Genomic DNA, 27,142 nt, shown 5'->3' with positions numbered 1-27,142 from the left:
CCGCGACGCTCGCTCACAGCTCCCCCTTGCGACTCGCGTCATCTTCGATATCGCTCCACTGCTCGCCTCTTCGTCTTCCTCGATAACCCTCCACTGCTCGTGCTCGGTATCGCTCCACGCCTCTGTCCCCCTGCCCGGCAGACACCGAAATTTGCTCGCCTGTTTCCAACGGCTCTCCTAGCTGATCTGGAGATGGCATGGACCCGTTCCTATGCCACTGCACTTGCCGACGATTTTCTTATTCCCACTCGTGCTCCTCTTTTAGGTTCAGAGCCTGATTTTCGTATTGACAAGTCCTGTAATGTTCTACAATCTTTTCACGAGGCTCTTGGAGGTGGCGGTGAACACAGTTTCATTAAAAAATTTGGGGAAAAAAATGATAAGTTTGCTCTTATTCTCACAGAAGTTGAAACCAGTACTCTCGCGTCTTCTTGGCGTTTTGCTCTAGTGGGAAAATTCTGTTATGGTCACCCAAAACTTGAGATTATTCCGAAAGATTTTGATGCTATGAAGCTGCTGGGCAGTTGAAATATTTGTTTACTTGATGGTCGACATATACTTATTCAATTATCTCATGATGTCGATTACACTCGCATTCTTTCTCGAGAAGTTATCAAGATCTACAACCGTTTTATGAAAATTCTGAATTGGACTGTTGTTTTTGATCCAAAAGCGGAGTCCCTATCATTCCTGTTTGGATAAAGTTTCCGGAGTTAAAATTACATCTGTTCAACTTGAAAATTCTCTAGCAGTTTTCGGTAAGTCTCTCAATGTTGATAGTCCTACGCTTGCTGTCAGCAGATCCTCTGTGGCTTATGTGTTAGTAGAGAGAGAGATCACTCAACCAGCTCCGGATGAGATTTGGATTAGAATCACTCACAACGGGTATTGACAAAAGGTTGAAATAGAACCCCACCCTCCTTATTGCTCTCCTTGTAGTATGTTTGGCCACAACTCTACTATTTGCTATCGCTTGCATCCTCATATAAGATCAGATATCGCCAAAGATCAGACACCTACCATCCGTGCGGAGAAGGTGCAATCATCCTCATATAAGATCAGATATCGCCAAAGATCAGGCACCTACCATCCGTGCGGAGAAGGTGCAACCCGATCCTCTTTCCAACACCGCAGTTCTTGATGAACATCATACTACAGGTACAGATCCTGATGTTCTTAGACCGCCCACTGTTATTGAAGAAGACTCACTTACATCCAAGACATAGGAGAGTGCTCATTTGATTCAATAAAAGATCAGCTGGTACAACAAGTAGTCGCTTCTACTGTTCAACAACTTACACATGTTTGACACACTTTAGACCAATCCACTGATCAGGTGAGCCAATTTTCGGATGAGGAATGACAAGTCTATTCTAGGAGGAATAAGAAGAATGAAGACAGACTTGAGCTCGGGAACTTATTGGATGGTACATTAATTACTACTGGCAATGACACTTATCTTACCAATTTATTAGCTGACACCTTCCCTAAAACTAGAGGCAGAGACGAGAAAATTGGGTTACTCTCCAGCCACATGATACTATGTATTTTGACACTTTTGGTTTTTTTTCTTTAGGTTTCTCATATATTTTTCTTTTTTTGGAAACATTGTGGTTATCGTTTGGGCAGAGTGCCATGTTTGGGCCCTCCCACAATCTATCTGTATTCTTCATCCTATTTAATATATTAGCTTTTGGGCTTTCTAAAAAAAAAATTATATATATATATTTATATATACCGACATCGTGTCGTTCCCCTCTGCTAGGGTTTCGCTTCACGACGAATCCTAGCTTTCTGCTACACGGATCTCCCATCTACTACACAGATCTCTCTCGCGTTTCTAGTTCCCTACTTTGTCTTCGTCGACGTCGGTGCTCGCGTCGTCACGTTGTTGCTGTGCTTCACGTTCGCGTGTTTCTGCAGAAGGCTCGCGACTTTGCATCCTTCTAGACAAGTCGGGACGTCTGGTCCGCATCCCTAACTTTGTCTCGGTCTGGCGATAGAGCTGCTGCTCTGCTCGCTTGGTCACGTTTGTTGCACTGCTCTGCCCGCGATTTCACATTTTCTTTCAGACGACGTCTCCTCACTTTCTATCCGACAGAATTTTGTCAGCAAAGATGGCTATCCGTTCCTATGACTGTAATTGCCGGCGACCGCTCGATTCCTACTCGTGCTTCTCTTTCAGAATCAGAGACTGGTTTTCGTATAGGTAAATCTTACAATGTTCCTTAATCTTCTTGAAGGTGGTGGCAATCACACGTTCATAAAAAAATTGGGAAAAAAAATGGGAAGTCTGCTCTGATTCTCACAGAGGTTGAAACCAGTACTCTCGCGTCCTCTTGGCGTTTTGCTCTAGTGGGAAAATTTATTTATGGTAACCCAAAATTGGAAATCATTCGAAAAGAGTTTGATATTATGAAGCTATTGGGCAGTAAAAATATTGGTTCTGCGATTTGACTTCCTTCATAGAACTAGAGTCAGAGGCAAGACTAAATTGGTGTTAGTCCGGCTCACTTCCAAGAACTAGAGGCAGGGGGAGGACTAAAATAGGACATCCCTGACACTTTTGCGTCATTTGGTGGTTTTTTGGTTTTTTATCTTTATGCATCTTTTTTTTATTTGGGATTTGTGTGTTGTATTGTGTAAGTTGGGTTTTCTTTTAGATTTTCTTATCCAACATTTTTGTCTCTTTTCCGCTTTAATATATTAGCCCTTGGGCTTTTTCAATATATATATATATATATATATAAGTGTCATCAATATATATATATATAAGTGTCGGCATGGTGTCGTTCCCTCTGCTAGGGTTTCGCCTTAAGTTATCAAGATTGATAACCGTTATATGAAAATTCTGAAGTGAATTGTTGGTTTTGATCCAAAGGCGGAGTCCCCTATCATTCCAGTTTGGATAAAATTTCCGGGGTTAAAATTACATCTGTTCAATTTGAAAATTCTCTACTCCTTAGCAACTGTTTACGGTAAACCTCTCAGGGTTTATAGTCCTACGCTTGCCGTCACCAGACCCTCTGTTGCTTGTGTGTTAGTTGAGAGGGATATCACTCAACCAGCTCCGGATGAGGTTTGGATTAGAACCACTTTCAACGGGTATTGACAAAATGTTGAAATCGAACCACACCCTTCTTATTGCTCTCATTGTAGTATGTTTGGTCACAATTCTACTATTTGCTATCGTTTACATCCTCATCTAAGGTCGAATATTACTAAAGAACAACCAACTATTATCCCTGTTGAGAAAATGCAACCTGATCCCCTTCCCACCACCGCAGTTTTTGAAGAAAAATAACATACTACAACTACAGATCCAGTTGTGCTTATACCATCCGTTTTTATTGAAGAAGACTCACTTACATGCTAAGACATACGAAAGTGCTCCTTTGATCCAAGAGCAGATCAGTCGGTATAAGACTCACTTACATGCCAAGACATACGAAAGTGTTCCTTTGATCCAAGAGCAGATCAGTCGGTATAACGTGTCGTTGCTTCTAATGTTCAACAATCTGCACAACACACTTTAGACCAAGATCAGGTGAACCAATCTTCGGAAGAGGAATGACAGGTCTATTCTAGGAGGAAGAAGAAGAATGGAGGCCGACTCCAGCTAGGGATCATATTCGATGATACATTATACATGGGTTACTATTGGCAATGACAATCATCTTACCAACTTATTAGCTTGCTTCTTCCCTAGAACCAGAGGCAGAGGCAGAGGCAAAGCCAAATTGAGTTTCTTAGAGTCAGAGGAAAAGCAAAATTGAGTTTCTTTCTAGCCACTTGATACTTTGAATTTCAACATTTTTAGGCTTTTCCTTTGTCTCTACTGTACTTTTCTGTATTTTCTAGTTTTAGAACCACTTGTGGTTTTGGTGTGGACAGGGTGCCATGTTTAAGCACTTCAACACATTGTATTTGTCTCTTTCTTTCTAGTTAATATATTAGCCTTTTTGGGCTTTCTATATATATATATACATATATATATTGGGAAAAGAACAACTCGTGGTTCTCTACGTGTTAATATAAGTTAAAAGTACAAAATGAGGGAGGGAATGAGGATTCCCGTCTAAAAATAAAATAAAAATTCCTAGGGGTTCCTATATCCAAGTTACAACTTCACACCAAAAAGATAAAAAGGAAAAAGTGTACCCAAAAAAACATTAAATTCAATATACCAAAATAATCGTATACCCCATAAAAGATGTACACCAAAAAATTAAGAAAGAACACAAAAAGATCGAGAAAGAGCTCCAGAGCTACGATGGGTTTGTTGAGGCGGCATCAGCATCACAAGCATCTGAATTCCACAAAAGAAACGTGCAGAAATGAAGACAAAGGAAAGCAAGAGGACCGTGATAGTAGAGAGTGAGTCAATGAAGCCAAGAGAACCAATAAACTCAGGTGCAAGAGCTGACACCCAAACAAGGCGCTACAAAACCAAAAGCAGGTGTTGCTATAAATATCAGGCGAGCGGCAACCATAGTCTCTCAAACAGCAGAAAGCCAATCCAGCCTGAGAGAGAAATAGAAAAATAAGGACAGCCCAAATGATAAGCAAATCCAGGGCCAAACCATACTACCAAACAAATAATTACAAGCTAAGAGGAAACATCCCGACGAACATATGGAGCATCAATCTTGTCATCAACCAACAAATTATTTTAGGGGGGGAGACAGGGCCCACCCAACAGTTATTAGTGGCGCTACCTAAAATAGCAAGCCAATTTGCGGGTTGATTCCCCTCACGATAATTGAAACTCCATATAACACACATATTAGAGATTAAGGGTTTAATCCTCTTAATATATTAGAGAATATCCCAAGGGGCCTCGACACTATTTGCAATAATGTCAACCAAGATGCGATTATCACATTCAAAGATAATAAAATACAATGTAAGAGAGTGAACTATCATGACAGCCATCAAGATGGCTCGAGCCTCCGCCTCAATTGGAGTATCGACGTAAGAGGGAGAGGAAAAGAAAAAGATACAGTTCCCTGCAAAATTCCTGGCAATGCCCCCCAGCCCGCACTGTTAGATTTCCAACTCCCATCGGTGTTAAACTTTACCCATCCCTTGGGAGGTGGCCGCCATCTCACCTAAACAGGGAGATGAGGAAACCTCCTCACAACCATAACCGCAGGCCCCATCCCCAGAGAAAGAAAATAATTAATGCCCGAAAAGAAGCTTTGTTTAGCATTATCCGTACTCCACAGCTTATTAATATTGACAATAATATTAGTAAAGACCATCGTATTCTGAATGACTTTATTCTCATGTATAATATCATTTCGAGCCATACAAATAAACAAACATATAATGTAAGGGTAAACTTGCAAAAAGTGTTTATGATTTCTATCCGGATTGCAAATCATAGTGGTAAGTTATAATGTAAGGGTAAACTTGCAAAAAGTGTTTATGCTTTCTATTCGGATTGCAAATCATAGTGGTAAGCAAAAGATTCCGCTCTGGATTCATAATAGTGCCAAACCACAAGCCAACCTTCCTCCAAATGAAAAGCGAAAAGGGACAAAAAAAGAAAATATGCTCAGCAATCTCATCCGCCGAGTTACATAAACAACAACGTGATGCAAGTCTGAAACCCTTCAGTTTTAAGATATCATCACATGGAATGACATAGTGTAAAATCCGTTAAGCAAGAAAAGACATAGAGGGAGTTAATGCCCAACCTCGCACACCCTCTCCCCAATGGAGCTTGTGAAAATTATGTAAGGCGGAATACAAGGATTTGGTAGTGGAGCAAGACATGGGAAGTTTCAAAGTAGGAGTATCTTGTAAATGAGACTCAATAGAAATGGTGGAAATGAAAGTAGCTCCCTCGAACCCCAGAAGGCTAAGGAGAAGAGGAAAATTCCAATGACCATCCACCCAAGTGTCAGAAACCATACGACTTGAAAATCTTTTATCCCTCATATCAAGCATTATATGGGACCAACAATCATGCCAAAAGGAAATGTTTCCACTCCCCACTTCCCAGTAAATGAAATCCTTTGCCCAATCTCTAATATGCAGCATTCTCTTCCACATCATGAAATACCCCAACTGCCAATTGATCAAAACAGGATGAGAGGAGTGACAATATTTCCCATGCATGAAATTAGCCCACAAGGAATCACCTTTCCGGAAATTAAACCATTGTTTAAAAACATTAATATCAACAATATAGTGCAGAGATTTGAAACTCAAACCACCAACATAGAGGGGTTTGCAAATATTCTTCCAAGACATCCATTTTCTACCTGAATGATTTCCCACCCATAAAAACTAATTGAAACATCTTTTGAGGCTCAAAAGAGTACTTTTCTTGAGTTAGAATACTTGAAGAGTATATAAAAGAAGAAAATGTAAGATACTCATTAGCAACGTAATTCTACCCCCAAAAGAAAAGAAATTATTTTTCTAATTCAAGATTTTCTTCCGCAACTTTCCACCACCTCATCAAACTGAATTTGCCTCTTCCTGACTTTAAGTAAAAAGACCCCTAGATATTTAAGTGGAAGAGTAGAAAGAGAAACCAGTAAAATTAGCAATCCAGCACACATTAGAACGATTGACCATATTTCCCATAAGTTGCATTTACTGGCATTAAATAGGAGACCAGAGACAAATTGGAAGTCAACCATTAAACCGTGAATATCCCTCACCGCTTTTTTGCTAGCATTAGAGAACAAAGTCATGTGATCGGCATACGCTAAATGTGTAACCAAGGTATTGGATTTATGAACGTATTGCAAAGTGGGGTTTTTCTTGAAAAGATTATTTAAAAGATGACAAAGATAATCAAATATTAAAATGAAAATAGTAGGGGATAAAGGATCACCCTGCTTTATCCCACGACCCGCACTAAAGAAGCCCCGAGATTGACCATTGATGAGTATGCTATATTTATTGCAATTTAACCATGAGAGAATAATTTTGCAAAATTCCTGAGAAAAACCCCGAGCTTTAAGAACCTTCAAGATAAACTTTCAACTAACAAAATCATAAGCCTTGCGAATATCCAATTTAGTGACCATATTTCCCTCTCTACATTTTTTATCAATATCCAGGATGAGTTCCTGCACAAGCATAATATTATCCGTGATTTCTCGCCCTTGAATAAAGACTGATTGATTCAAGAATATTAATTTGTGGAGATGAGGTTGAATACATTTGACCAAAATTTTATTAATCATCTTATATATGACAAAAGTCAAAGAAATAGGTCTAAAATGGTCCCAAGAGCTTTTTTTAGTGTTTTTGGGAATAAGAAGAATAGTAGCGGTAGAGAAATAATTTCCTGGGGTCTCCTCCTTAAAGAAACTATGGATAGCTTCCCCCACCTTATCCTTAACAATACTCCAACATTTAATATAGAAAGGAGAGGTGAAACCATCAAGCCCACGGGCTTTGTTGAAATTAATGTCCAAAAGAGTAGAATAAATTTCCTCATCTGAGGGAATACCACAGAGATCGAGATCCACCATGTGATGACATACATCATCAAATAAAGAAGCATCAATAGAGCCCAAAGTCTCTTGAAACTCAAAAAGTTTAGAGAAACGCTCTTCCCAATCTTCTCATCCCCAGTGATCTAGCTTCCCTCATCATTTTTAATCGTCACAATGGTGTTATTGACTTGTCTTTATTTGATGCAAGCATGGAAATATTTGGTGTTTCTATCACCTTGAGAGAAGTGGGTCTCCCCAGCTTTTTGCTGCAACAATTCCTCCTCCTAAAGGGAGGTCTCCAGTAATTCTTTGTTAGCCTCCTGCAAATTCCTCCTCCTAAAGGGAGGTCTCCAGTAATTCTTTATTAGCCTCCTGCAAATCATGGATAATATCATCAGAAGATTCATCAAGAGCCTGTAGGAGACTTACCCTCTGTTTAGCCCTCTTAACTCTAGCGTGAACATCACCAAAGGCATCTCAGTTCCAATACCTTAGAGCAGAAGCCACCTTTTTATGCAGCTTCCAAAGAGTGAACCAAGCATTGCCTACCTCCCCACATCTCCAATTAGTAGCAATGACTCTCAAAAAATCATCATGTCTAGCCCAGACGTTGAAATAACGAAAGTGGTAGGTGGAAACCTTTTTGAAATAATCAAAGGATAAAACAAGGGGGCTGTGATTAAACCTAGATCTGCAAAGATACTGAACTTGCGAAAAACCATAAGAGGAAATCCACACATGATTAGCAAAACACCTATCGAGGCGTTCGAAAAGCTTGCCCCTTTTCCAAGTAAACATAGAACTAACAAAACCCAAATTCAGAAATGCTAGCCAGATCCAAAGCTTCATTGAATTTATCAGTTAAAATGGTGTCAATTCTCTGACCACCTAATTTTTCATATTCATGCATCACCATATTGAAATCCCTTCCAACCATCCAATTATGATGGATTAAGACACCCATATCAGATAGTTTTTGCCAGAGATCATATCTAGCAGCATTAGTAAAGAAAAGGGAGACATCCAGAGAAAACATCCATAGAGAAGAAAGTGTGCACAAACTGTCTATCATCAATAAAAACATCAACTGTGATATGCTTCCGCCAAAACAATCAAATATTGTTAGAGCAATTAGCAAAGAAAGAAAAATGTTTGAATTTACCCAAAATGCGATCATCAGAAGAAGAGACCATGTTCTAAAATAGCAAAGATACTGACCTTATGAATCCTTATCATTGACTTGAGTCTACCAAGGGAGTGAGGATCCACAACCCCCCTGATATTCCAAATTAGGACATTAAACATGAGTAGACATATGACCCTTCCTAAAAGATCTAGGTCGGGTCCCTCCATTTTCTCCATTTGAAAAGTAGTGATTCATATCCAACAAAACATTCCCAACAAAACATTCCCACTATTATGTTTTTGCACCTCCTTTTGGCCTCTATACTTCCTCCGACGATACTTTTGAACATGCCATTCATCCCTTAATATTTTAGAAATATCGTCCAAAGGAGTATGAGAGAGGACATCAGAATGATGAGAATATAGAGAATTATTATCAGTATTCAAAGCGTCAGGGAGAGAGGCCAAAGAAGGACGAGCCCCCTCAAAATTAGAAATGATAGGAGGAACCAGAACGGGTATCACTTGCTTAGTTCGCCCAACCGGGGAAATAACATTAGAGAGAAGAGGATATCGATTATTATCAGTATTTAAAGCAGGGAGAGAGGTCGAAGAGAGTCGAGCCCTCTCTGTGATCAGAATAGAAGGCGGGTATGAAGCAAGTATCACCTGCTCATCTCGCCCAACCGGCTTTTCCTCGGTCTCGGCCGAAGGGATAACAGTTTGGTGGGAGACGATGACCATAGCATCTGCCGGAGTAACCATATCATTTTCCACGGGGAGCATAGTCGCCTGCTCAACGTGTGACTATTTCATACTTCCCCCTTTCCTCAACTCAGGATGTAACCTGAAGCGTTGATCCTGACCGTGGCCAAATATTCGACAATGAATGCAGTAAGAGGGGTGCTATTCTAATAAAATCTGCTGCCAGTATCCATTGTGAGCCGAATCAATCCAAACCTCATCAGGTGGGGCTAAGGTAACATCCCGTTCGATTAAAACTCTGGCCGTAGCCGGTCTCGTGAACATAGCAGCCAAGGAGAACAAAATTTCATTGTTGAAAAGATGAACTTTTAAACCTGGAAACCGAAGCCAAACAAGGATAATCGGAGCCTCAGCTTTGGGATCAAAATTAGCTAACCATTTCAAGACTTTCATTCCACACCAAACACTTACCAAACAAACGCGTATAATCCTCCTCATCGGACAATTGAATTAAAATGACCTTCCATCCAAAGGCCCTATCTTCCAATCTCCGACAAGCTTCATTAGTTCGAAATGTTTTCGAAGGAACTCCATTTTAGGATACCCATACAGGAATTTTCCTACTAGATGAAGGTGACAGGAAGAGGCTAGTTCGCCGTTCTCGGCATCGGAGAGGAAGAGAGCCAGCTTACCCCTTTCCAGCCAGGACGTCCAACGAAAGAAGTTTCAGAGCCGAGTGCGAGTGAATCATAGAAGACAGAAGGAAAGTTTGAAACGTCATCTACAGTCATGCTGACATAAGAACGAAATGGTTTACCTCGTCACCAACGTCGCCGCCGGTCACACCAGCGTAAGAACGAGCCATGATGACCGATTATCTGCGTTGCCATCAAGTTGCAAACCCTAAAAGAGCCGAAATCAAAACCATCGTATTATATATATATATATATCTATATATATATATATCTATATATATATATATCTATATATATATATATATATATCTATATATATAAGAGAGAGAGAGAGAGAGGCTTGTGATATCACTCAACCAGCTCCGGATGAGGTATGAATTGTAATCACTCACAACGGGTATTGGCAAAAGGTTGAAATCAAACCACTCCCTCCTTATTTCTCTCGTTGTAGTATGTTTGGCCATAACTCTAATATTTTCTATCGTTTGCATCCTCATCTAAGGCCACATATCGCTAAAAAACAACCACCTATTATCCCTGTTGAGAAGATGCAACCCGATCCTCTTCCTAACACCGCAGTTCCTGAAGAAGAACAACATACTACAACTTCAGATCCAGTTGTGTTTATACCACCCACTATTATTGAAAAATATTAACTTACATGCCAAAACACACAAGGGTGCTCCTTTGATACAATAACAGATCAGCCGGTACAACATGTAGTACCGAAACTTGGTTATTCCTATGTAGTACCGAAACTTCTAAAAATGTACTATACTCGTGACAGACACTTGTCTGACATGCCTCGATACTTCTTTTGTTAAGTATGAGGTACAAATACTACAAAATATGTCTGAACATTTTTTATGCCCGAACACGCCTTGGAAACACCTCAATACTGCATTGGACATGAGCATAACACGAGTTCGAGAAGATGGGATATGAGAATTTGAAATTTAAAATAAATATCTAGACTTAATTATACCTCATAGTTGAAACTGCCCTATATCTCGATATTTTTAAGTTCTCTCTAAAATTCGTCAAAATAGAACATCGAAGGTACATCCATTATTCATCAAAGACGAGCATTAGTAATTCCATCTTTGTAATTTAAATTTTAGTAGATAAGTTAGATTATAAATTGGATGAATTCTTTTAAGACATATTATATCTAATTTGAAAAATTAATATATATCATTGCATTTTTGCACCCCCCTCACTGTCATCATCATTCTTTTATTGTCTCCACACTTGCTAGCCATTCTAATCTACCTAACTGATCTCCACTACCCTTGGGATACACTTTAGTAGTGTTTGCTTGTGTCCGTGTTATTGCATTTTTCATTTCGAGTGTGTTGGTTGTAATCATTTATTTGCTTTTAATAATATTATTTATTTTTTTGTTGCGGTTTGAGTTAAAACTCCTGTATCATTTGATATCAGAGCTAGCATATCCCTAGTCACATCCTAGGGTTTTCTAGTATCCACCATACCCAAACCATCTCTGCTCCGATGATTTTCATTCCTATTCCCAAACGTCCTCTTCTAATTCCCAAAACCTAGTTAAGTCACCAAGGAGATAATCATCGGAAGCTAGATGAAGGGGAAATGAGACAAAGCTGTTTATGTGAAATTTGCAAAGAGGTGTCCAAGGGATTTCCAAGGAGGATATATCGTGGGAAACCCACTAACTACAAAAGATGCTTGCCACTTTTGAGAGGAGACAATTTGGATGGGTCACCTGTAGCCACAATAGTTACTTGCTAGGTTGAAGAAATGGAGTGAACCTCTTTCATCTTGTGAATTCCACGGATGAAGAACCTCTACCTTGCAGATGTGACCTAAAATATCCGTGAAGTCAGAATTTTGAAGTAAAGATGAATTTTTCATATTTTGACGGCTTTATGGATCCGGACAAGTTTGTCAAATGACTCTGAAACTTAGAATGTGTCTTTCAGTACCAGGACATCCAACCGAACGAAATTGTAAAACTAGTTGCTAAGAAGTTAAAGAAGAGTGCATTATTTTAGTGAAAAATTTGAAGCTCATATACCAGCGTTAAGGAAAAGATAAGATCACTACCTGGTTTAGGATGGAATGGGAGATGCAGCGCCAGTTCCTACCATCTCGTTACAAACCGAAGGTTTAAAATCCAGCTTTAAAAGTGGAAAAAGACCACAACACTTGTCACGACTCGACCTGAGAGTTTAGAATTATCAAGACGAGAATTGACAGTCGAATGAAAGAAACCTATCTGACATTTTCATTTCTCAACAAAAATAAAATGTAAAGCATAAAAACATAATTCTAGTTTATAAAGTTAAACTTACAACTAGTTCATACATATTTTTAATTATTTATAATTGATGTAAAATAAAAGCTAACTCATTACCTATCAACTCACGCTTCACAACGCTTGTACACGTACTTTTCGTGGTCCATTTACTCTACGGTTGATTTTCTTGTAAAATGTTGACAACTATAGTTTGAGTTAAAACTACTCAGTGGGCAAATTTCTCTAAATTACAATAATTCTCTTTAAATCATATTGCATAACTGTCCTGGACCCTTGGTCAAACAAAAAATTTTATCTTGTACTGCTAATTTGATGTAATGTGGAATTAACCAATTCTTGAAAACTACAACTCCTACTGAATTTGTGAAGAGATGTCGGCTGAAATTTTTCTGTATATTGTGTGTACTACCTCCTCTCTGGCTGCCCTTCTCGTATGAAAGTGGTTAGCACTACTAGCCTATTTTCTAGATAAATCTTATCATCCATAATCTTTTTGATCTTTAATAGCAATCGTCAACTACTTTAGGGTTATTGACACCCTTGAATGTAGGCGGCTTAACTGTCTGAAAGATTTTCAAATGTCGATTAACTCTTGTACTATATTCAGATATGGATCTTGTACTGATAAAATAACTTTAAATCAACTACTTGTGATATCAACTAAATAATGCCATGTAATTTAGTAGCTCTCGTTTTTTCATTTCCCATGTTCTGCATGTCAGTTTTGTTAAAAAGTTGACCCTCGATTCTTTCTGATTCATCCTCGGACATATTAATTTTTTTTGCATAATTTATTATTCAAATATAATTTATTATATAATAATTATATCATGCATGGATGATATCTTAAGTCATATGAATTACCTGCCTTAGATCAATTAACTTATAGTTCTGTATAAATCAATTCATATTTGTTCTCATTCTTACTTATTCTAAATTCAACACACTTTCATCATTCTTTTTTTTCAATAGCCTCACTCTGATATTACTTTCTGCACACCTCAACTGGCCACCACTTAAGGGTCAACTGTGGTTTGATAGAGAGACGATTCGATTAGACGAAATTCTCTCTAACACTTATTATGATTCGTAAAATCAGGATCTAATGGCGAATCAATCTAACTAAATCGCCACAAACGTATATGATACATTTGATTTTTTATTCATTCACATTCTAATATACTCAGAATCATAAAAAATCATATCACTAACACACATATACATACATGTATGAATTGCTTACCTCAAATTGCTCTCGTTGCATTTAAGCTTACTCTTTTCTACCACTAACTCCCAGAAATAATCTCTCCCCGTCCTTGGCTGTTAACAATAAAATAAATAAATAAATGAAACAATATATATCTTGACTTTAAATAAATATTTATATATAACATAAATTCATTAACTGCTTACCTTCCCCTTCCAAAATCCCCCATAATTTTACCCTAGAACACCTCGCTGGCCAATACCCCAGAACAGTGATTACATTCTTTTACAGTTCAGAACACAAATAAGGATAGAAGGCATTTATTGTGTCCAAATAATTAGAAATGAGAGTATATAAGTAAATATATAAATATACATCTCATCTTAACCTCTCAACTTTATCATCAAATTACTCCCTGAATACTTATACAGATAAATTAGTTCTCTTTTTCACTGCTCCAAGCCAGATCCCACACTATTCCACCAATCTACTGCTGTCTCGCAATCCCGAGCACAGTGGCAGAAGATTAGAATGTGTGTGTGTGTGTAAATTAAGCTTACTTAAATTATTTTATTCCCCGTAGTTGTTTTTGCATCCCAGCCGCTGCATGTGCAGATAAGTGGAAAAATCAGATTGCTACACTACTAGAAAGATTAGGAGGGATAAAAAAAATTAGTTATATAATTAAAATTAATTATTTTAATATTTTTATTTTATAAATCAAAATATTATATATATATATATTTGGGAAAGAGCAGTGGTGGCTCCCTACGCGTTAATATTTAAAAAGAAGGTACAAGGATAGGGAGGGGGAGAGGATCCCCTTCTAGAAAACACAAAAAATACAATTAACTCACCCCTAGGGGTCCCTCTCCCCGCAGTATAACTCACCCAAAAAAGAATCTCCAAAATACAGGTATACCCAAAAACCAAAAAAGTTAAAAAAGAGTAATCCTGTGTACTTGTATATCTTGGAAGTATCTTGAAAAGAGAAAAAACAAAGAAAATCATGCAGAAGAGCTATTCTCGGTATGACAGATATCTCCAAAAAAATCGTGAGCAGGGACTCTAGCACAACCCGTGACTCCAAAAAAAAGAGATCATCCTGTAACAAGTGATAAAAACAACCAAGCCAAACAAAATAGAAGGGAACCGCAAGAAAAAATGCAGTAATGCCCAGCCAAACCGAATAGAGCTTCATTTGATGGCCAAAAAGCATAAAAACTTAAAACTGAATATAAGGAAGATTTAAAGTATCCCCAATGATGAGTATTCGAAGAGGGGCAGTAGGGTGTATGCCAACGTGACAACAGTTCTCCCCTGCATGCTTGGCAAGGCAATCGGCAGGGGAATTGCTCTCTCTATGTATAAACTTCCAATTAACCTCAAGATGTTTATCAGTTATAAGAGCTAGTATTATTTTAAAGGTACCAACAAAATCCCAGAGTGGAGAAGAGGTACCAACAAAAATATCATAAAGCATTTTAGAGTCCATCACCTCTAATTTATGAAAATTGAAAATGTTAGCCACCACTAAAGCCAAGTAAACTCTCCAACATTCTACAACCAATAGAGTTTCAGCAATTACTGGGGAAGCAAAATAACAAAAACATCTCCCCTCAGAATTTCTAAATAAGCCCCCAAACGCAGCATAATCAGGATGTCAACAACCATTAACATTTAATTTCACATAATTAGCGTGCGGGGAGTTCATGTAATAAGCCGAGGGGGCTTAGAAACTTTAACCACAGAAGAACTAGCTCGTAAAACTTTATTGTAATAGGCAATCACATAGACAACAATCATAGAAGTAGAGGGGGAGAGGTGTGATACTTAAAGCTGTTTCTGGAGTTCCAAAGGAACCAAAGAACCAATAAAGGGAGGAGAAACCTCTCCTGACAAACATTATAATCCTTCCATTGCCATAAATAACTAGTTAAAGAACCTCTATGTATCCAAGAAAAACCAAAATAAAAGTCAATCATATCCCAAACATTTAAAGAGAAAGCACACTCAAAGAAAATGTGCTTTATATCCTCCTTCATTTTACGCATATGGCATCTTGAGGCTAATTTCAAGCCCTTAAGCTTAAGAATATCACCAATTGGGATTAAAGATTTAAGATATCTCCAAAGAAAAAAGGATATAGAGGGAGATAAATATTTATGCCAAATCCATTTTCCCCATATCCAATCCCGATATGAGTGTAGAGTGTCATAAATGAGTTTGCAAATCGAGAGAGAATTGCTTCTTTTCCACATGGGGATATCCCTATGAGTAGGAGTAATGGGGATAGTGAGAATATGCTTTGCATTATGTTCCCCAACCATAGAGTATAACTCAGAGTAATCCCAACCATCATCAGCAAAGAAATCCGAGACCAATAAAGAGTTAGAATGAAGAGAGTGAGATAAATCAGATTTATGTGAAAAACCCCAATTATCATTCCAGAAGGAAATCTTCCCCTCCCCAATGTCCCAAAAAATGAAACCATTTTTGTATCTCTAGCATTTACCGAGAATCTCTAACCTTTCACGAGAGCAAGGAAGGGTGAATATGAGCACAATATTTTTTCTTCAGAAACATGACCAAAGAGAGGAACCCAATCTAAATTTATACCAAACCTTACAAAGATTCACTTCAACAGTATGTTTTAGTACTTTAAAACTAAAGCCATTAGTCTCTTTAGACTTACAAACTTTATGCCAAGTACTCCAAATTTTATTTGCACCATTCCCCACCTAAAAAAAAAAAGAACTTCTCCATAGTATAAATAACACTTTTCTTGGGATTGAACACTTGCAAAGCATATAATGGAATACTTTGAAAAACACTAGTAAGTAAAGAGATTCTGCCCCTAGTGGAAAGGAAAATATTTCTCCAATCATATACTTTACGTTTGATTTTATCAATCACATCATTTATATGTATCTGTTTCCTCCTTCCCCTTATCAAATTCACCCCAAGATATTTAAGAGGAAGTGAGACATGATGAAAGCCTGTAAACATAACTCCTTAATGAGTAATATGTTGTTTAACCTGCTTGCCAAAAAATATCTGACATTTGTCACTATTGAAACAAAGACCAGAGCAGTTTTGGAAATCCTGTAGAAACCCCATCACTTGTTTTATGGCAGGTTTAGAAGCATTAGAAAAAATAATAGCGTCATCAGCATAAGCAAGGTGGGAGATCGTCATTTTGGCTTTGTGGGAAAACTGAGCATGGGGATGTGAGAATTGGAAACATTTAAGCATCCTAGAAAAATAATCAAAAGCTAAAATAAAAATAATAGGAGAAAGAGGGTCTGCCTATTTGATACCCCGAGAAGCAGTGAAAAAACCATAAGAGTTTCCATTAACTAAGGCAAAATTATATTTGTTGGCAATCCATCTTTTAATCAAAGAGCAGAAACTTGTATTGAAACCCCCAGCTTTTAGAAAGTTGATGATGAAATCCCAATTTAAGGTATCAAAGGCTTTTTTGATATCAAGCTTGATAACCAGATTGCCACCCTTGCAATTTTTATCAAGATCCTGTAAAATTTCCTGTGCCAGTAGAATATTATCAGAAATGTCACGACCTTTAATGAAGGCCGATTGTTGAGGAAAAATAAGAGAAGGAAGGAGAGGTTGGTGACGCGCCACAATCACTTTGCTGATAATTTTAGAGACAACCGAGGTTAGTGATATGTGCCTAAAATCTTTCCAGTGTGATTTTGTATTAAACTTAGGGATGAGAACAATCAAAGCAACAGAGAAATACTTTATAGGGTCAACTCCCTGGAAAAAGCTTTGAATAGCCAATATTACATCATTCTTAATAATCCTCCAACATGAAATATAAAAAGTGGAGGTGAAACCATCGGGGCCAGGAGCCTTCTGTGAGCTAATATCTTTAAGGGCATTGAAAATTTCCAACTCAATAAGGGGTCAGACAAAGAGAGATTGGAAATCATATCTCTCTGGTCCTCAAAAAAATCAGAAATAATATCAGTGACAGGTGGAGTATCAGCATAAAGAGAAGAAAAATAATCAACTGCATTAGAACCAATTTGATCAATATCAATGAGAACAAAGCCCTCTTCAGTGACAATCTTGATGATGGTATTTATGTTACGACGATGTTTGATAGTAGCATGAAAATATTTGGTGTTTCTGTCACCATTCTTGAAATGATTATCACAAGCTTTCTGTTTAAGGAAATTCTCCTCAATAGAAATTTCCTCTAAAAGAGTGTGATGAACATCTGCTAGTTTAGACATGAGATCGGGAGTAGCAATCACCTGAGCTTCTAAAGAATCCACCTCCTGTTGGGCCTTTAGAACCCTAGAGTGAACATTACCAAAAGTGTCAATGTTCCATCTCTTTAAATGAAAAACTACATTCTTATGTAGTTGCCACAAAGTAAGTCAAGGATTCCCACTTTCTCTAGAAATTTTCCTCTAGAAACCTAAGCCTGCTTAATCAAGTCAATGAAAGTGGTGTGAGCAGCCCAAACATTAAGAAATTTAGAATGATAGCGAGAAGGTTTGGAATGAAAAGCTAAAGTAAGCAAAATAGGATTGTGATCCGAAGCAGCATGATCAAATGTTTGACCTGTATAATATTGTAGTAGCTCAAAAACTGAGAGTTTTCCAAAAATCTGTCCAAACGTTGCATAAGAAAACCTCTTTGACAAGTATAAGGAGGGCCAAAAAAACCTAAGTCATAAAGGCCATCTTCCTCAATGTGTTCATAGAAATGATTTATAAGACTTGTGTCAACCTTAGCACCACCCTATCTCTCTGTAGGCTACATAATCATATTTACATCACCTCCAACGAACCAATTATCAGTAATGACAGCCCCCATATGAGTAAGTTGTTGCCAAAGGAGGAATTTATCCCTTAAAAGAGAGCTGGCATAAATAAATGTAGCGCAACCAGAAAATATTCCAAATTGATATTGAATGAGAACATATTGCACATTGTCATCAATGATATTAACAGTGATATCCTTCTGCCAAAATAGCCAAATTTTGTTGTTCACATTTGCAGATATGCAAATAACCCTTGAGCTTATTAATGATGTTTTCCTTATGAATCAAAACAACAGGCTCCAAAAGAACAAGAATACTAGGTTTATGGACCCTACATAAATGCTTTAAACGATTAAAGGAGTGAGTGTCCGTCACTCCTCTATTGTTCCACACCAAAACATTAAACATTATGGCCCATGACACCCTCCCACCTAGCAATCCTAGGGGGTAGGTGCAAGTGCTCACCTTCTGAGTGATAAGTGACATCAGTAATATTTGATTGTGTCAATTTTAGAAGTTCAGATTTCCTTCTACCTCGTTTTCTGCTATATCTTTGAATTTGCCATTCAGATTCTAAGGCATAAACAACTAATTATGATGTGTCTTGTTGTGAAGAAGTAACCCTAGTAGTTGAAGGCTGAGCGGGATCAACAGTTTCAGTTTGATTGGGTGATACAATAAGTATGTGAGTGGAGGGCTCGGTTTGAAGTTCACGGAAAACAGAGGGTTCAACAAAATTACCAATTGTAACATCCACGGGAAAAGACACATGAGCCACTTCAGCTTCCACACTAACAGGAGGAGGCACCCTGGTAGCATCTAAAGAGGGAGCAGGCAAATCATTCAAACCCCCTACAGCTGCAACATCCACGGTTAGAGGGTCAACCAAAACCATGACAGCATCAGCAGCCTGCATAGATGGTTGGGAGGAAGTAGGAAGAGCAGATTTCTGCTCACCAGGGAGCGGTCGAGTGGTAGGAAACTTTCTTAATTCAGGATGTAAATGAAAACAATGATCAGAATCATGACCAAACATGCTGCAATGCATACAGTAATATGGATGCTTTTCAAGCAAAACCGACTGCCAGTAACCAGTATTACTAGAGCCTATCCAAATCTCCTCCGGAGGAGGTAAGATGACATCCCTTTCTATTAATATTCTAGCAACCGAGGGTCTTGTTAGATTGAAAGTATGAGCATCAAGCATTAAAAGCTTTCCGCACATGACAACAATTAAAAATAAAATTTCATGATTGAACAGATGCACTTTCAGACCAGAAAGTTTAAGCCAAACAAGAATAATAAGAAGCTCGGTTTTGGTCGGTTGTCCATTTAAGGACCTTCATCCAAACATCACCAAAATGGACAGTTCTACGGGCGAAAAGCTTAGCGTAATCATCTTCATTAGAAATTTGTATCAGAATATGTCAGCTATCTAAGGCCCCGATCTTCCGCACTCCCGATAATTTCAACAACTCAAAGTTTTTCATCAAAAAATCATACTTCGGGAGACCATAAAGGAATTTACCAACTAAATGAAAACTACAAGCAGAGGCGAGAATAGTGTTCTCAGAGTCGGAGAGAAAGAGCGCATTTTTGCCCCCCTTACGGCCTTGAGATTTAATGAAACTATATTCACCTCCAAGAACAAGCGATTCATTAAAAGAAGAAGGGAAGGCAAACTTCGGAGGAGACCCAGATGAAGAAATTCCCGCAGTGACCCCAGCATGTCTTAGCCATGACCGTAAAAAGAAGGAGAGGACGAGAGATGAAAATCGAGAGCGAGGGGAAAGCCAAAACCAAAAAACCGGAAGGATCTCACCAGGGGGTGCCATCGAGATCGTGCAGTCGTTAGCATCTCCGAGTCGCCACGAAATCGCCTGCAGCTCCAAACCCTAGCAGAGCTCCCGTGATCATTTCGTATATTATATATATATTAGATTTATGAAATTTAACCTGAAATTGTCCCAAATTTTGGTATTACAATAGGAGCTCTAGAACGGTATCTTTTGGTATCAGGCATCGACAAACCCCAAACTTTAAGAGATTTTATCTTCTTTGCTCCAAAACAAAAATATTCATTCATCCTTTTACTCAAAATTTTTTCTTACCATACCCTAACTATTCCTATTGCAATTCCTAGTTCTAAACTCATTTAAAATTTCAATATTTCTACCTTCATTATAAATTTGGCCCGACACTTACCCCCCAAACTTAAATTTTGACCAACATTTTTTCTACAATCCTACACTCATCGAGATTTTGATTAAGAGAAAATGACACAATATCGCCTTGGAGAAATCTGTAAATAGGTGTTTAGAAGTTCACTATAGAAGAAATGTAAAGAGAGATCTTCTAACTGCAGCAGAGCTTTTTACTGCCATTGAGAGGAGAAAATCCAATAAGATTAAAATGAGAAAGTGAATCCCTTTCACTAAGAAGTTTCAAGCGAAAAAACATTAGAAGTTATGTTTAGTATTAAATATGAGAGAAGCCGTGATGTTGGAGTGAAAATTAACTTGCAATATTTTGACGGTTGCATGGATCTGGGTGAATTTATCAAGTGTCTCTAGACAGTAAAACACGTCTTTGGGTACAAGGACGTTCCACCAAACATAATTGTAGAGCTAGTCATCATCAAGTTATAAAAGAGTGCATCTCTATGATAGAAAATCTTAAAATAGCTATGTCAACAAGTGCAGAAAAATAAAATCACAACCCGGTCTAAGATAAAAAAGGAGATGCAACGTAAACATCTTCCCTTATACTACTAACGGGACATGTTTCTAAGAGTTCATCACTTGCAACTGTATGATCTCTAAATAGAGGAGTACATAGTTGAGTTCGAGTAACTTATGTTGAAATGTGAGCTAGTGAAGCCGAGGAGAGCACCATAACTCAATATATGGGGGATTGAGATTATTCATTAACAACATGGTACTGTTGCAACTTATTGGACATTATAAGATGTCCATACCCTAGCAATGAGGGCAAAGAGGGAACATTGCAACATCGGGTCTATACCACTCTTCAAACAAAATTCAACCCTCTGATCAAACAATAAGGGTACACCCAGTGGAACGCCTAAGCCGACGCAACAAGAGGATAAGCTCGTACTGAGTGGAGAAAAGGTGAATGCTGTCAGTACTTTCAAAGACAACATCGCCAATAATTACTTCAAATGTCATGATTTGACCATGTGACATTTGATTGCCCAAATAGGAGGGTGATTTCTTTCATCGAGTAGGGAACAATTGAAGAAATGGATAGTGACACATGAGAGGATGAAGACGCAAAAGAGGAGTCTCAATTTCTTAGCCTATGAGGAAAAGCTATTAGTGATTCAAGTTGAGCTCAACAAGATTAACATTCTTGAAAGGAAGATACTGAGTCCAAGGAGAGAAAAGTGACAACTCCTATTAAGTGAGTAATCATATGCCTTAACTGATAATTTCTCTTGAGTGATTACACTGAGAGAGATTCGACATGTCATAGGCCTAATACTAGGATTTTTTTCGCCAAACCAACTCGCCTATGCAATGAAACTAGCTAAGTATGAGAAGTTGTAAAAACATATTACACGTTTGATGGTTAGAGATTTGGTTCGTGCGAGTATTAGCTGAAATGCAACTCCATTTTTGATTGTGCTAAAGAAGGATGTCTATTATTCTATGAGGACATGCTTTGGAATGACATGTGTTTTAGAGCTGCATAATTATATGTGAGCATATATTTTGTAGTGGGATTGTATCCGATACATCAAGATGATGACTTTATTATGATAGTAGATAAATTCCATAACCCTCCAGAGTGAAGGCAAAGCCGCTGCTAGCAGAGTAGAATATTGCGGGAGCGTCCCACTCAGGATCCGCTATCCTACTTTCACCAGTGTTGTGGTTCCGCTGGTCCCCAACTTGCGGATCTCGTGATTGCAAGATTAATAGGCTCAATTAATCTTTTTTTATTTTTTCCTATTTTTGGTAAGTTTCTCTTTTTGTTTCTTTCTTTCTAGTTATTTCCTATACTCCTATTTTTCAATTATGTATCTTCTATTAGGGGACCTGTATATGTTGTAATAGGTTATTTGGATATTGTTTTGCTAATTTTATGAATTTGACTTTTCTTCGATTTCTTCTCTTCGGAATAATTTGGGCTTTTTGGAGTGTTGTAACCTTTTCATTTTCCAAGTAGTGTATCTATTTCTTTCTTAGGAATTAGTGGTGGCACTTCCTTGCTCCCCGAAAGTCACTGATTTGGAGTTTCCTTTGCTGTTTGCTGTGGGGTAGCTACTGAATGATGCATTTCTCCTTCTAAACTCCGTTGACCTCGAATATTTTGTTCTTTCGTTATTCCACAACTACCTCACCTCTAAATCCACTTCCAAATTACCTTCTAGATGCCCTAGCACTACTGCTGGTTTTAAAGCCTTGGTTGTGCACTTATCATTTTCTGAGAGTTTGTAGTGCTGGGTGGTAAGGACATTGTGTTGGCTTAACTCGACTTTAGAGTCATGCTTTTGATTCCTATGAGTATTTTAATTGTCGGTACTGTGGCTATAAAACCTTGGCTAAGTTTTTTCCATTTTTTCTGGCTTTGGGAGCATTGGTATCACTTGGTAGTCCTACATTTAATGTAATAGAGAACTTGTTGCAAATTTATGCTAATGGAAGAATGAGAAATGCTTGCATGTTTTGGCGGGTTCATCTTAAATTTTAAGGCACATTTTTTGATGCGCTTACTCCCATGATTATAACTAAATGTGTTAGGGGTTCCTGTTGATTGTTATTATGGTTGGGGCCGTGGTTGAGTCTTTAGGGTACGATATTTGTTAGAGCATTCACCCTAAAGCATTGGTCATGCTCCTCATTGTTTTGGGGAAAATTTATTGTGCAAAGTGATCATGCTCCCTTTCCTTCTCTCTAATATCCATAATATCAACTCTCTCGGTACTATCCTATGCTTGCCCACAGTTCTTCCATGATCCCAAATCATTAGATTATATATATTTACATTACTAAGTTCCATATTTATATTCAATGCTGGTTGATTGACTTGACTTCACAACCTTTAGGTTTTCTTCACATTTCTCCTGTAATTTAGATCCCATTATATTGAATTTTCTTTCATTTACGGAAGTTTATTCAATGCCTTTTCATTCCCCACTTTTCTTATTATTCAATGGAGATTGCTAATCAATCAGAATTTTGGGACTGGTAATCAAGATTGTTTCAAGTTTAGTCTGTTTAATGAGGCTGTGCAATTATTTATAATGTATGTACTTCATTGCGTGCTTGTTAACTTTTAGATATTCATTATGTGAGGTGACATTATTTCCATTTGTTTGGTTCACTTTGCATTTGCAGTTGGCAAATCTCGGTTCACTAAGATCTGGAATAAATAAGGTATGATGATACTAACAAAAGTACCTCCCTGTAATCTTACCAGTATAGGACTGCATGTCATATTAATTTGATTTTTGCTTGTTGGTATTTTTTTTCTTTTGTAAAGATTTTAATTCTTGGATGGTTTTCTATTTTTGTATGGTGAAGGATGATCAAGTGAGGAAAATTCTTATCAATGTGTTTCTTGCGCATGTCCCTGTAAGTTTTTTAGTTGTCTTTCTCCTCTCTTTTTTTCCCCTTCATTATGATTTTAAAGTAGTTGTTATTTGTATAGACTTATCCATATTTTGCAGGTTAAGGATGGGAATTTTCGGCCAAAATGGATCTATACTGCTGTGATGTTGAGGAGGATGATGGATGCAGTACTAAATGTTGACACTTTTGATGATAAGGTAATCAACATAATGCGGAGGTTGTTAATTGTCAAGTTTTCTCTCTTATGCTATTCTCAAAATTTCCCGCATTTCATCAAATTAGAAACTTACCGTACAACTAGCTGGGATTTTTTTTTTTTGAAGTATGATGTATGTAGACTTTGAGATATTGAAGTGGCACATCCTTGGACTTTTTTTTAAAGGATAAAACCTCTTATGTTTATTTTATAAACAGGGCACGTTTATTTTATAAACAGGGCATAGGATCTATATTTTATTTTATAAGGAGTTATTGAATGGGATAAGCCTTTGTTACTAGAACCAAATGCCATGCAAGATTAAAAAGGGAGCAATGGTGCGAGTAGTAGGGATTAAATTTGTGACCTTGTTGTTTAGAGCTCAGATGCTTTTTGCCGATGATATCCTTCTCGTGGACATGATGAGAGAAAAAAGCCCAGAAAAAACTTGAATTATGGAGGTCTGCATTGGAGTCTAAAGGCCTTCTTTTGAGTAGAGCTATAACTGAATAAATGCAATGTAATTTTAGTAGTAGTAGCTCTACTGTCAGAAGCGTAACTAGAAGTGTCAGAAGCGTAACTTTGGGTGATCAAATTATTAAAAGGTGTGAACGATTTAGATATCTTGGGAATGTTGTTTAAAACGATGGTGATATAGATGGGGATATAATAGTAGAATTCAAGCTGGTTGGTTGAAGTGGAGGAATGCTTCGGGCCTTTTATGTGATAGAAAAATACCGCTAAGACTAAAAGGAAAATTTTATAAAGCGGTTGTGAGACCTGCAATGCTCTATGGCGTTGAATTTTGGCCTTTAAAAGAGGAGCATGATGATAAATTAAGTGTTGCCGAGATGAGAATGATTAGGTGGATGAATGGCTTTACACTTAGAGACATACAATGGCTTTACACTTAGAGACAAAATGCAAAATGAATATCTCCGTGATAGGGTTGGTGTAGCTTTTGCGACAAACAAAATTAGAGAAAGTCGTCTTAGATGGTTTGGTCACATTAAGCGCCTAACATGATCCGATTAGGAGAGTAGATGTTTTAGATTCGATTTATGTTAAGAAAGGCATGGGTAGACCTAGGAAGACTTGGGCTTATTGTATAAAAAATGATCTTAAATTATTTGAACTAAATGAAAATATGACACTAAATAGGACTCAATGGAGAAAAAGGATTCATGTAGCCGATCCCACTTAGTGGGATTAAGGCTTTGTTAGTGTTGTTGTTGTATTGTTTAGAGCTCAAATATGAACCTTTAGGCTAATGCCCAATTTATATTACATATCCTTGACTTGTTATTTCAAAAAAATAATTTTATAGGTACAAAATTGAAACTTTGTAAGGTCCTAGTTTGTTATTTTAAAGCCCATATAAAGCATGGTTCCAACTAAATTTCTATGACTGCTAAACTTGCATCTTTGTTTGACAAGCAGAGCAGTGGCAAGATGAAATGGGTGTTGCTGATGTTAGGATCTCCCCATCAAAGATAGCCAAGTTGATCATAAAACTTTTGTTTTGTTGTTTGTCTGGTTCTTTCTTAAATGCATATCAGGTTAAAATTTATCCTATATACTTATAGATTTAACTCTCTTGTTTCCTTGGCCGATACATATCTATCGACACATTGGAAAATAGAATATGCCTACTACTATTTGGGATAGAAATACACCTACTCACTCCTAGTCAATACTCCCCATTATCATGGTTTTCTATAATCTTAATTTCATGATTGTTTGAGATGGAAGACATCTATGCACGTAGATATATTGACATCTTCAGGTAGAATAAGGGAGTGAATTATGTGTTTCAACATGTACATGTAAGTCATCCATTTAAAGTCTTTTCATTTTCGTTTGTTATAACAAACATTTTGATTCTATATTACACTAAGATATTTTTTTGAAAGAAACTATTGTATATGCATTCATAAAGTAATACTAATGCATGTTTCATTCTTACAACATGATAGATCAACAGTAAGAAAAAGAGAATCATCAGAAGGCATCAATAGGAACTTGAGTTGAAAACATAGTAATTAAATGCATAAGATTAATGAAATAATACTAAAATTTAGAAATATAATTACCCACATTAATAGTGCAAATACTTCTCTTTAAGAATTTTCCTTGCTTTTTCAAATAATCAATCTTATAAATCATTACCAATTTATATATGAGATAGAGAAAAATGCATTTAAATTTCTCCTAAACTTATCTTACAATATCTTTTGAGATAATTATGATTATTATTATTATTTTGACTTATTTAATGATAGTTTGTTCTTTACAACAACAACAACAACAACAACAAAGCCTTAATCCCACTACGTGGGGTCGGCTACATGAATCATTTTTCTCCATTGTGTCCTATTAAGTGTCATATTTTCATTTAGTTCTAATAAATTAAGATCTTTTTTTATACAATAGGCCCACGTCTTCCTAGGACTACATCTACCTTTCTTAACATAAGTCGAATCTAAAGCATCTACTCTCCTAATCAGATCATCAGATGGTCGAAGTTTAATGTGACCAAACCATCTAAGACGACTCTCTTTAATTTTGTTAGTCATTGGAGCAACACCAACCCTATCACGGATATATTCATTTCTCATTTTGTCTCTAAGTGTAAAGCCACTCATCCACCTAATCATTCTCATCTCAGCAACACCTAACATGGTATTATGCTTTTCTTTTAAAGGCCAACATTCAGCGTCATAGAGCATTGCAGGTCTCACCACCATCTTATAAAATTTTCCTTTCAGTCTAAGCGGTACTAACATAGTTTGTTCTTTACAATCAATTTAAATTGAGAATGTTGACCTTCAAGATATTTATATTTAGAAAATTTATAAAAATTAAATAATATTTTACACTTAGATTAATTAGAACTTATTACTTTTTTATCCTGATTTGTCCACACTAAATTTCTAATTCTACTAGTTATTACATTTGTTAGAATTACATACAAATCAATCATTCAGTACAACCCATTAATTGATAATGTTACCCTTAATTCTAATTTCGTATGACAATCTTAGGTAATTATACATATAA

General features: G+C 37.2%; 1 protein-coding gene across 2 annotated transcripts in view; it reads left to right on the top strand.

Moving 5' to 3' along the window:
• LOC110021985 (DNA-directed RNA polymerase III subunit 2) overlaps positions 1-27,142 on the top strand; it is a 171,106-nt gene that overhangs the window by 45,482 nt on the left and 98,482 nt on the right. For both annotated transcript variants that reach the window (XM_020720733.1, XM_020720734.1), the window contains 3 exons: positions 23,653-23,691; positions 23,839-23,889; positions 23,985-24,083. In XM_020720733.1, coding sequence (XP_020576392.1) covers positions 23,653-23,691; positions 23,839-23,889; positions 23,985-24,083 — 189 coding nt within the window. The remainder of the gene's footprint in view (positions 1-23,652; positions 23,692-23,838; positions 23,890-23,984; positions 24,084-27,142) is intronic.

This window comes from Phalaenopsis equestris, unplaced genomic scaffold, assembly GCF_001263595.1.
Source record: "Phalaenopsis equestris unplaced genomic scaffold, ASM126359v1 Scaffold000159, whole genome shotgun sequence".
Classification (NCBI taxonomy): Eukaryota; Viridiplantae; Streptophyta; class Magnoliopsida; order Asparagales; family Orchidaceae; genus Phalaenopsis; species Phalaenopsis equestris.
The sequence above is the reverse complement of the archived record's forward strand: the minus strand, read 5'-3'. Positions and strand labels throughout refer to the sequence as shown.